Here is a 12,439-nt window from a genome sequence, read left to right as displayed (position 1 = left end):
TCGCTCTCTTTTGCTCTCTCGCTTTCTCTTTCGTTCCCGCACTCATTAGCTTTCTCTTTCGCTCTTGCGCTCTTTTGCTTTCTTGCTTTCTTTTTCGCTCTCGCTTTCCCTCTTGCTTTCTCTTTTACTCTCGCACTCCTTCGCTTCCACGCTCTCGCACTTTCTCTCTTGCTCTCGTGCTTTTGCGCTCTCCCCCCATCTCTCCTCCATCACACACTGTCACCCCCCATCTATTCTATTACATTGTAGATCCCTCTCTCTGCGCTGTGCGGCCTCTCTGAATATTCAGGTGAAATATTTTGTATAAAATGTCAGAAGAAATCTCTTGTACCCACAAAGCCAATGGAGGGCCAATGGAGAGTGTCAGTGACACCTGCAGGTCAAAATAAGGAACTGCATTTCACAGCATTACATTGACCTTTCACTGATAAAATAACTCTATTGATTGTTGATTTTTATTTTTTTTATATTTTTTTTTCTTTGTAGGCTTTGACAAAACCCAATCAGAAACGATTGTGTCTGCCCTGGCCTCCCTGACAAATGCCAGCCTGGACACTGTGTACAGAGATATGGTGACTCGGGCTCAACAGGTAAGCGTCTTCTAATATCTTGCCATCAATTGGGAGCACCTTAGAGAAAAAGTAGAGAAGCAACTACTGATGCACTTATTCCCAGATTCCCAAATTTAATACAACACTGGTTGTTATTCCACAATACTGCGTATTAAAATGTCATCACTATGTCACAAATCCAAAAAGGTTTGTTCCTCATGCAAGGGTAGCATGTTTAACCATTCCGTTATATGATGTACAAACGCACATACAGTATACATATAGGACAGGTGCTGCCAAGCTGTACAATTCGGCCAGTTATTTCAGGCTCCTTGGATGAGGGATTTGCAGCCATGTGGCTGACAGCACCCCGGAGGTATTGACATGCATTCCTGGCTGCCTGAGTCTTTGCAGCTCACTTGCCACTTATTGCAAGAGATCATAGATCATCCGCTGTCCTGTAAAACACTTATAATGCCATTGCAACCACTTGTAATGCAGTTGGAAAGCATTCCAATCCAAGTCTATGAAAGCATTCTGCACTGACTGTCCCCAGATGCTGCATATTGCATCTCATTAACCCTTAATGCAACCGCGCTGCCTGTGAACATTAGATTTAACTTTTCCTATTCGATCCTATGCTTTTCTGGTTGTTCAGTTGCTGTTGGAAAGCATGAACCACAAGTCTGAGGCTTTTTGTCAATGCAGGATATGGAAGTTATTATTACACAGTATTTATATAGCACCATCATATTACGCAGCGCTGTACAAAGTCCATAGTCATGTCACGAACTGTCCCTCAAAGGAGCTCACAATCTAATGTCCCTATCATAGTCATATTTCATTTATGTAGTCTAAGGTCAATTTAGGGAGAAGCCAATTACCTAACTGCATGTTTTTGGGATGTGGGAGGAAACCCACACAGACACGGGGAGAACCTGCAAACTCCATGCAGATAGTGTCCTGGCTGGGATTCGAACCTAGGACCTAGCGCTGCAAAGGCTGCAGTGCTAACCACTGAGCCACCGTGCTGTCCGGTGAAGTCATGACTTTGATGTAGATGTTCTATGGTAGTTGTGGCCTGTACCTTCCTTTGCTTATAATGGACTTGTATTGACTTATATTGTAATATATTGCACATTACCAGTCCAGGGGTTATATTTATAAGTCCGGGTGTTGGCCTATGGAAGTGTTCACCTACCAATCTCAATGGATCCATGACCACGTGGTCACATGATCCATAAAAAGTCTGTAATGGGCTCATGGAGCCGGAATGAGTGTTCCCTACTCATGTAACTTTTTTCATTTTGTTTTATTCAGAACTGAATTTATCAAATCTGATGGTTGCGGAAAACTTTGGACTTGAGGTTGTGTGCCTGGGGGAGGTTTGGGCTGGATCCATAGGGTGCCTGCTGTGTGTTGATACGTGTAGGCTTTCATTAAAGTGCACCTGTCAGGAGAGATTTATGTAGTCTGCTTCTTTTTAAGAAAGCTCTAGCTCTGGCTATGTCATGTAGATGTTAGGAAAGTTGCTCCGACCGAATGCCAGCGACTATTATAATATTATAAAATAGTGGGGTGCTTCACATTTGTCCTCCCTCTTCCTTCTCCATGCAACTTAAGCCACATGTCTGCCAAACGTAGTTTCCAAAAGGTCACCTAGAACAATCAATCCCTAATCGAAATTAATAATATTATTATTAAACAGTATTTATTTAGCGCCAACATATTATGCAGCGCTGTACATTAAATGGGAGTTGCAAATGACGGATACAGACAGTGACACAGAAAGAGGAGAGGACCCTGCCCAGAAGAGCTTACAATCTAAGGGGGAGGCAGCATACAATAACAGGGGGGGGGGCAATCATCTATTAGGCATTACAGCCCTGTACTACTCGTGACCCGTGACCCGTGACGTTATATGACCAGGCCAAAAAGAAGGGCATAGGGTAGGGGTTCTTCAATGGAGGCAGGGCAGTATGCAAGGCTGCAGTTGCTCTTTAAGTTCTTGTAACCTTCTTTATAACAAATCCAGTTTTTTTCCTTGTGCCCTTTCAGATAAATGGAGAGTTTCCATTTTTCCTATTCTTTTTATGTCTTTTGTCTTTCGCACACCGGAGGAAAACTCATAGAAAGGATCGCTTGACATTTTCCCGGGAAGCCGTCCTCAAATCGCCCTTGTAAATATTATTTATGTAAAGCAGACAGAATGTTACCTTGTGGAAACAGACGCCGGAATATTCAATGACATTGTTCAGCGTATAACTATATCAAATGTTGTCATACAATGACTAACTCAAAGTCTCCCGGATCAAATTTATGTTACCGGCATCAGAAATGCAGCATGCGGTGATTAATCCTCCCATATTCACATATTTATTTTCAGCAAGTAATGGAATCTGTCATTTTCCTGTCAGACATCCATCATGTAGTGAAGAATTTACTGTTTAATAGAACTGAGGAAATTGACCACCTAATACTGAACGAATAATAAACACCGAAAAAGGAAAAATTATTCTGGAGTTTTGAGAAAATTACACTTCTTGTGTTCTGTGTCGCTTACAGGAGCTTTTCTGCTAAATACCAATCACTAGAGACCAGTGACATCACTGAGAATGCAGCCTATCCAATCACTAGAGACCAGTGACATCACTGAGAATGCAGCCTATCCATTTAATAGAGACCAGTGACATCACTGAGAATGCAGCCTATCCAATCACAAGAGACCGGTGACATCACTGAGAATGCAGCCTATCCATTTACTGGGGAGCACTCACTCAATTCCTTCTCCAGCTGAGAAAAGAGAGCCATGTATAGGCTGAAGGTTAATTTGAGCTTGCACAGGGCTGAGGACTCTCCCTCCTCCCCCATGTGACAGTGCTGGTCCAAGCACTAGGTAGGGGGTAGAAGTTTTTGGCTTTGCTTCAGGTGGCTAAACATAGTATGGAGGTGAGAATGTTTTGCTGGGGAGTGGCAGGTACCCTGTTCTTCTATCCCATATGGACAAACACTGGTTGACCTTCTTCATACAATGCAGCCCGGACTGTTTTGTATCCTTTGTCGCTCCAAACTCGATCACAATATTGCAGCAAGCCTTGCAGAGGTGAACCATATATATGTGTATTGGGAGGGGGATCATGTCTGAGCACTTCGGGGCTAGAATTTGAGATTTGCATATTGAATTCCCTGAGCAACAAGATAAGCACAGGTTCGGTGAGGGCATCTCTAAGGCCCTGCTTTTCATTTAATAGGCATTCTGCATACATATGTATATGGCACAGCCTTTTTTAAGGCAATTTCTGTTTTATCGCTGAACCCTGGTGCATTAATTGGCACGCATTTCCATCATTCTACCTCAAAGGGCATGATTGGTTATTCTTTATGCATTTTAAATCAAGGTAAATACTAGGTCAGGTATTCTAGATTTTATAAATAGATGCAAATAACTAAGTTTAGCATGCAAAAAAAATGAGATTTCAAGGTGACTTTGTATATGCTAAGAACAGACACCCTGGATAAGGAATTGGAGGACACCGGGGAACAGTAGAGAGACATATGGTGATATAATTGGATTCTTAGAGGTCCTAGCTGGAATTAGAGACATTGGGAATGTCCCAAGCCCACTTACTTGATAGGGTTTTGGAATGAATATAGGCACCGATCACTGCAAATCTGCACTGGTGCATAGAGAATTGGAAGCAGAATGGACAGAGCACAGGATACCTGCAGATTTTCTACATTTAGAACTTCTGCAAATTCTTCTAGATCAGCATTTCTCAAACTTTTTAACATGGGGGACCTTTTAAATATTTGTCAGGGCTTAGAGAACCCTCAACAATAATAATGTTATCCACAGCTCACAGTATATTGGCATGGTGGTCATTGAGAAGAATACCAGAATTATCATTTTGGTTAAATGAACCACAAATTGCTCATTGTTCAAGGAACCCATAGGAAGCTCTAGAGGAACCGTAGGGGTCCAAGGAAACTTGGATGAGAAATACTGATCTAAGTAGACCTCATTTGCCTATCCAATGGCTGACTTCTGTGTTGGAAAAAGCAATGATATAATAATACAAATGAGACATACAATACCCGATGTTCCCTCCAGACCTTTTTAGCTGGGCGCACCACCCAGCGCTTTTCAGCAATCACACGGCTGTTTTCGGGTGGTTACTGAAGAGTTGTGTCACAATACAGGGGCTGCCACCCATCTACAGTTTCTTCCCACCCAGTTGAACACCAATACAGAACCCTGGTTGGGAAACACAGTTTTAGATCCTCTGGGTCCCTTTTTTATGGGGTTGAACACTTCTTTTTAGTTCACAAGAACAGTCACCAGTGGTGGTTACCTCTTCCAGACTTCAGGTAACCACCGACCCTGCAAACACCCGATAGAGAATGGAAGGAAGTGGTTGACCAACCACCCAATAAACCCACAAGGACACTCATTCTTTTTGTAAACATAACCATAATCTTGAAGAAGGAAAATTAGGTTCTAGTGGTATGTACATCTTTATATTTCAAGGCAGGACAGCCTGTGTTACTTTCCAGTCAACCAGTTCCATTTACTGCCTTCATTGACAATTGCAGATGTTTTCCCAATTCCAACATTGGATTTCACTGGCAGCCAACATCTTCATGGTGTCCTCCGTAGCAGCTCTTACGTCACTAGGTTTTAAGGACTGGCAAAAAAAAATGTCTCTCATCATAATTCTAAGCCAGAAAGTGTCTCAAATATTCAAAACCAACCCAACTAGCTCACCCGGCTTTCTTACAACAGAGAAATATATACCTGGCACACCTTGCTGGAGCTAGTGACTGAACACTCCATGCTTGGAGAATTTTAACAGAGATGCTTTATAACACCTCTTTGCTACAGAATCCAAAAAAGCAGAAATGGAATGTGAAAAAATGTTACATCTTCTCACAAGAATAATAACTGATAAAGTTGTAAAGTCCTAGCTAGATATGGTGGAAGGACAAGGATAAAAGTGAATTGCATGTCGGGCTGACTTCACAAGATTCTGAGCTTCTCCAAAATCTGATTGTGGATCCACAAAGTCGTCAATTTCTGTTTACGTTATTCCATTGCCCACTCGTATTATAAGGCCCCATTCACACCCCTACACCCCCGACAATATGGCCCACCAGGAAACAATATTACATTATCTAAATTCTCACTTCCTTCAACCCAGCAATAAATTTTAATGCACCCCCAGCACATCGCTATTCCTACAGCATCTCCACCCGGATAATAATGAATGCCAAACACCTCTGCAGACAATAATAAATTCAAAATGTCTTCCCATGCATCAAAAAACTTTGGTATACCCTAGTCAACATTAACTTTTATTATATAACAATTAAAATCCAATGCCCGTCCTTCCATAGAAAGCAACCGCATGGTTTCCAGGTAAGTGAGGATCCTCAAAAGCTGAGTAGGACTTGCAGTCAGTATTGTGGTCTATGGAATCTTCTCCCATCTTCTAACCGGACCTCAGGTGCCTATGGTATGGCTGACAGAGACTTCTTCATTGGGAAACACAATGCCATGATGGTACAAGTTGCAACGATTGTAGTGTAACACAGGGGGGTAAGGGGCATACCTGGGCATCATTGCAGGAGAGATATCTAAATCTTATCTATCTTCCAACTGAAGACTTGGGTGCCCAGTCCTAAGGGACATTATTAGTAATGGAAATATTGAAAGAAAGACTTGGGAGGAAAAGTAGAATTGGGCAAAGGACAGGCAGGTACAGGAATGGGTACAAGTAGGTTATGTGAGGTCAAGAAAACCAAGGCAGACATAAACACAACTCTAAAGAATATTGGTAAGGACAACTAGGGAACTAGTCTTGGAACAATGGAAGAATGATTGGTTTATATCCACAACCCAAACTTTGTAGCAATAAAAACCTAAAATCAATAATAAAAACCTTTTTAATGCAAAAAAAAAAAAACATGTTCATAATATTCTGTTATTGGATAATAAATTATTTTCTATTCTTCCCCAGGAAATCACCATCCAGCAGGTCATGGCACACTTGGACTCCATACGGAAGGACATGGTGATTCTGGAGAAAAGCGAATTCGCCACCCTGCGGGCGGAAAATGAGGTAACTGTGGTCAAGTGTGAAGGAATATGTGTTCTCCTCCATTCCTCCTTTCTAAAAAATCCATTTACTTCTTCTGAAATAACCCAACAGAGGGAGTAAGAGAATATCATAGTGGTATGGAGTGGTGGGCAGAGTTGGGGGCACAGATATCAGTGTACCAGTGTTGGTGTTCATTTCCTCTTCAACTTTCTGTCCAATAAACTCCCTCACCGGTGTTGTCACCGTTCCAGGTCTTCCCAGGTTTGCCCATATTACTTCATTTATACCTAAAGGGGTTTAACCCTTCCCTGCCCTATACTGGGGCTTGCTGGGTATGCACTGCAATGTATTTTTGGCATTCTGTACACCAAAGCTTCCCTTGTGTAGACATCAAAACCTATCTATCATTATTATCATTATACATTAGGACATGAAGTCAGCTTTCATAATCAAATAGTTGTTAGGAATCAGTCGCAAAGTTTCTTGCTTGGAGATGCAGCCAGAATTATCACTTCCTGTATCTGGCTAACAATAGTATTCCATTGTAAAGGGCAATTAGAAGCAAGGAAAGGAGCCGGCCATGTGTACTTGGGCTGTCTGTAAGATTTATCAGATGGCCATATGGCAACAATGCTGCGGTGACTTTGCATTGTCATCCTGCAACATATATAAATCCCATATAGAATGGAAGTGATTGACCATAGCCCACCAACCACCCAACTCATTCATTTTGTAAAGATAGCGTTAAACTTGGGGTAGGACTTCTAAGAAAATGGGGTTCTGGTGGGGTCTACATCTTTATATTTCAAGGCAGTACAGCATGAAAAAGTTCCTTTCCAGTCAACCAGTTCCATTCACTGCCTTCATTTTGAAAGACAATTGCAGCTGCCTTCTTAGGGCCAATATTGGATTTCACCGGCAGACAACATCTTCATGGTGTCCTCCAAAGATTGGAGCAGCCTTCCATCTCCATGGGCTGGCAACAAGATTTGTCTCTCTTCCTAATTCTAAGCTAGAAAGTGTCTCAAATATTCTAAACCAACCCAACTAGCGCACTGGGCATTCTTACAACTTACTTCCTCACACTTACCTCTTCTTCAGTAAAGTGCAGGTGCCTCTCTCCTGCGCATGTGGCAGTTCTGACCCTGCGCGTGCCTGCTCTTCCAAGCTTTATCAGTTTTGTCCGTCATGTCGGCCAATCAGAAAATAGCCTCTTAATCATCCCTGGCTATTTAGCTAGCTCAGACACACAGCACTCAGCGTTGGTGCAGCACGTTTCCACTAGTGCCGAGCCCCCTAGCTCTGCTGAGCATTTCCTCTACATCTTCTGTTTAATTCAGTGCTTTTCTTTGTCCAGCTCCTGTGTTATCCCCTTGTTGCCCAGCCTGTTGTTTCCCAGCCCATTCCCTTGTGCTGTTCCAGTGTTCCTGTCTGGATATTCCTGTGTCACCTGTGCCAACTGTTGCTTCCGGTGTCTCCTGTGATCCCTGTGTCCACAGTGGCCCTCACTGGTCTCTATTTCCTGGATCCCTGGTATTTGACCCCTGGCATATGACCTGACCTCTTATGCTTGCTGCCTGCTTTGACCCCGGCCTTCCTCGACTATTCTTCCGCTTTGTGATTTGGTACTGTGTGTCATCCTGCCCACCCTGGTATGCTCAAGGATCGCAACCTGGCAGTAACCAGCAGCACATCATCTCACCACTAGAGGCTCTGGAGAACACCTGGTTGCAGCTTTCACTCTGCGCCTTGACCCTTCTCAGGGCTCACACCACCTCCGTGCAAGCCATTGCGCCCCCTAGTGGCCCTGTCCCCAAGCGTGACACCTAGCACACCTTGCTGCTGCCGGTCCATATTACCCTTAGGGGAGTAGTTAACTTAAAACACTATAAACAAAGTCTTTGGGTCTCTTAAACCCAACGCGTTTCACCTCATTGGCTTCCTCAGGGGAGCGTGAGACTAACATCAATATAAAGTTTTTAGATATATTTAAGTTACGTCACATATAAGGTATAATAGGTTGTGCATTTAGATAGATATTTGTAAGGTACCGTATTTTTCGGACCATAAGACGCTCCGGACTATAAGACGCACCAGGTTTTCCGCACAAGGGAAAACAAGAAAAAAAAAAAATTGATTTGATTTCCCGAGATCCAGCGTGCGGCACTTGTGCCCGCCCACGAAGGCGGCGCCGATCGGCATTCATCAAATCAATCAGCGCGGCCTTCGTGGGCGGGCACAAGTGCCGCACGCTGGGACACAGGGGAACACAATGGAGGAACACAGACACTGGCTGCTGTCAGCCTCTGTCTGTTTTCCTCCTGTGTTCCCCTGAGATCCAGCGTGCGGCACTTGTGCCCGCCCACGAAGGCGGCGCCGATCGGCATTCATCAAATCAATCGGCGCCGCCTTCGTGGGCGGGCACAAGTGCCGCACGCTGGATCACAGAACAGGCAGAGATCGGCGCAGCCGGGGACCGGCGGGGACACAGGTAAGTAAAAAAATATGCCCCTGTACCTCTGCATTCGGACCATAAGACGCACCCTGATTTTCCCCCCACTTTAGGAGGAAAAAAAGTGCGTCTTATGGTCCGAAAAATACGGTAAGTGTATCTGTATGTGTAAATAGGTAGGTAATAGTACAGGACAGGAGCATGGTGTTTGGACTTCTTTTAGTTCCCAGAATATTAAATTCCTCTTTCTGTGTCTTGTTTTAATGTTCTCCTATCTGTTGCTTTGCAGAAAATGAAGATTGAGCTGGAACATGTCAAGCAGCAACTCTCGGTAAGCAGTTTGGTGGGGTGAGCGGTGTACAGGTGAAGCATTGTATATGGAGTCTCATGAAATTTGAAGTCCAAAACCAGCAGAAAAAAAAAAAAAGTTAAATGTTACAATGAAAATTGACCCTCGGTGCCCAAACAGGCCCATGGCTGTGTGATGGAGGGGCATTTAACCCTTTCATTGCTGGTGCCATAACTAATACAGTAGAAGATATACCAACATGTTAGCAAATTCTCAGATGGTTGTAAAGCCCCTATACCGTACCCAACCCAGCATGTGGTTTTGAATTCACCTGTCACCCTGGGTGCCCAGGACCTCGATGGCCGTTGGCAGGTCGGTAAGCAGCAGCAGATTAATGAACAATCGTTAGCTGAGCGTTATGAACCTGTGCTCACTTTTTGTCCATACAGGTCAAGGTGAAAGCTGAACTGCAATTTGTACTCGGCTTTAACAAATTAGGGGTCTAAAAGAGAACCTGTCACCTGCCCTATTCTATCACATTATAGGCTTTGCAGTCCCTTGCTATTTTTTATTCCTATTAAAGTTAGGCCAAATAAATGAAAAAGAAACCAATTTTTCTTTAACTACATCTCCCACTTGCACATATAAACACATGCGATTTTTGGAAGTTGTTTGGAAAACATTGATTTGGTGTCGCTGTGCATACTATAGTGGGAGCAAAAATTTGGGGGTCATCATTTGCAGATGGTGACGATCTAATTTTTTCTTTTTTTTTGATTAGAATGAAACAAACCAGATCCGAGCTGACACCAAGCTGGACATAAACCTGGAGCGGAGCCGTCTCTTGGATTTGGTAATTAGCAATTTGCAGCAGACATTCATGATGCTTACTGTACTTTTATCATTGACTCTGCTGCCATCTGGTGGTCACAAGTGGCAGTGCTAATGCAACATATTGCAGGAACTCTCTTACTTTGCTGAATGACCTCCAGCATGGAAGTGATCAGCATGATTGGTTGTCAGATAACTGGGTACTATGCTGATTTGTAATCTGTGTCCAAGAAAAGACCCGTAGCAGTGCGGGAACTAAGAATTCCTGCATTATTGCTACAATGTTGCAGAGAAACTCATACATGAGAACATTATTAACAAGAGTGAAGACCACAGAAAGGGGCAAGGGAGGGGTTATTGGTGGGTTTCTTATCCTCTTGTGAGAGATCATCTGTCTGTAATGCAGATGGGAACTCAACAATATAAAAATGTAGATGGTAATAAATTGATTTATGCATTTTCTATAGCACTGAGATCTACTGCAGCACCTTACGGCATCCATAATCATATAACTATAGGTAGCCCCCGGGTTAAGGACATATAGATGACTCCTAGATACGAACGGGGGTTCCCTGCTCCCTCGTATGCAGGACGGAGGCTTGATAGGGGGCAATTTGCATGACTTGCAGAAGAAATCTTTTGCTAAATACAGAGGTTGTGGGTGATCTTAAGAGCTGAGCTGATCTGTAATATCTTGTAACTCTGCAGTTGTTTCTTTTTTCATATCAAAGCACAGCTTGCTCCAGAAGTTAATGTGTAGGCTCCATAAAATTGCTTTGTTTGTGATTAGCTCACAGTAAAGATATTATACAGTAACTGACACCACGCTGCCTAATATTATGTTGAGACAAACATCTGTCCTAATTGCATTTAATAAAACAATGTACCTGTTCTGACTTACATACAAATTCAACATAAGAACAAACCTACAGTCCATATATTGTATGTAACCCGGGACTACCTGTACTTATTTTTCAAAGAAGCTCACAATCTTAATATCTCTACCATAGTCATATCACTGCTTATCTCTTCGAGGGCCTCTCAGTCTAATGCCCCTACCATAGTACCATTTAAAACATACATTGGGTTGGGGTGCCAGCAATAACATATTTTTTTATATTCTAGTTCACAGATCACGACAAGAAGCTGATGGAAGCCAGCACAGAGTTCCATAAAAAGGTGATTTATAGTATTGATTTCTATGCATAAAAGGTTTACCGATCCATCAACCATCAAAGGAGATACACACAGTACATATCTCCTATGTTTGGCCTCATGCCTCCCTTTAGCTGACTGACAAATACTAGCTGTCACAATGACAGCCAGGGAATTCCATTTATTACACAGCAGTCAACATGCAGAGAATATGCAGAGAGATAATTCCCTATTTCCAAAAACACCTTAGGAATTCTCCCTATAGAATATATAGAAACGTAATGGGTCAGAGGTATTTGCAGTCCGACACTTTCCATTCTGTGATCTACCTGTGATCTTGTGTCTTATAAGAGGTCAGGGAGTTCAAGGGTCAGCAGTAATCAAATGTCAGGTAACCTCTGACCCCTGACTGGCTAATTTGTCAGACTCCAGACTGATAAAAAAAACCTAAAAGGTAAATCTCTTATAAGCAGGCCTTCCTTATAATTTAGGACTGGATTCGTACAGCCATGACATGATTCTTTAAGCCTCCTGCTCTCGGCAGGCATTAATATCAGCGGGATTCCCGCAGTGCATTCTGTAATTCATACAAATTCCGAATTCTGTTCCCCTCCAAACTCTCGCATTCTCCAGTAGAAGCTGGGACGAGATCTGTTCTATTCATGGCCAAGCTTTGATCCATTACAGATTAGATGCTTGTAATATTCATATCTGACTTTTAAAATATTGAATGTGAGATCTGAAGTCTCGTATTTCTCCCTAATAATATCTTTTACATAGACATGGATGTGTATGGGAATATCTCATTCTGATCTTTCCTGTATTATCCTCATGTTATGTATTTAATTCTTCCCACTCTCCTACTTTCTTTCCTGTTCCAAAATATATTATCGTGGGGATTAGAGGGGAGTCCAGGGACATTATCAGGGGTTAAGGGGTATATAAATGGGATCAGAGGGGAGTCCAGGGACATTATTAGGGTAAGGGGTTATATAAATGGGATCAGAGGGGAGTCCGGGGACATTATTAGGGTAAGGGGTTATATAAATGGGATCAGAGGGGA

The 12,439-nt window shown here is 42.8% G+C and overlaps 1 protein-coding gene across 1 annotated transcript in view; it reads left to right on the top strand.

Annotated features, from left to right (window-relative positions):
• The window catches only part of CCDC90B (coiled-coil domain containing 90B), a 21,898-nt gene that overhangs the window by 5,532 nt on the left and 3,927 nt on the right, over nt 1-12,439 (top strand). The window contains exons 3-7 of the mRNA XM_072401592.1: nt 487-590; nt 6,569-6,670; nt 9,391-9,432; nt 10,172-10,243; nt 11,347-11,400. Of these exons, the coding sequence (XP_072257693.1) occupies nt 487-590; nt 6,569-6,670; nt 9,391-9,432; nt 10,172-10,243; nt 11,347-11,400 (374 nt within the window). The remainder of the gene's footprint in view (nt 1-486; nt 591-6,568; nt 6,671-9,390; nt 9,433-10,171; nt 10,244-11,346; nt 11,401-12,439) is intronic.

The sequence above is a fragment of the Pyxicephalus adspersus genome, chromosome 1 (genome assembly GCF_032062135.1).
Source record: "Pyxicephalus adspersus chromosome 1, UCB_Pads_2.0, whole genome shotgun sequence".
Taxonomy (NCBI): Eukaryota; Metazoa; Chordata; class Amphibia; order Anura; family Pyxicephalidae; genus Pyxicephalus; species Pyxicephalus adspersus.
Note: the sequence above shows the minus strand (reverse complement) of the source record. Positions and strands in the feature narration are given on the sequence as shown.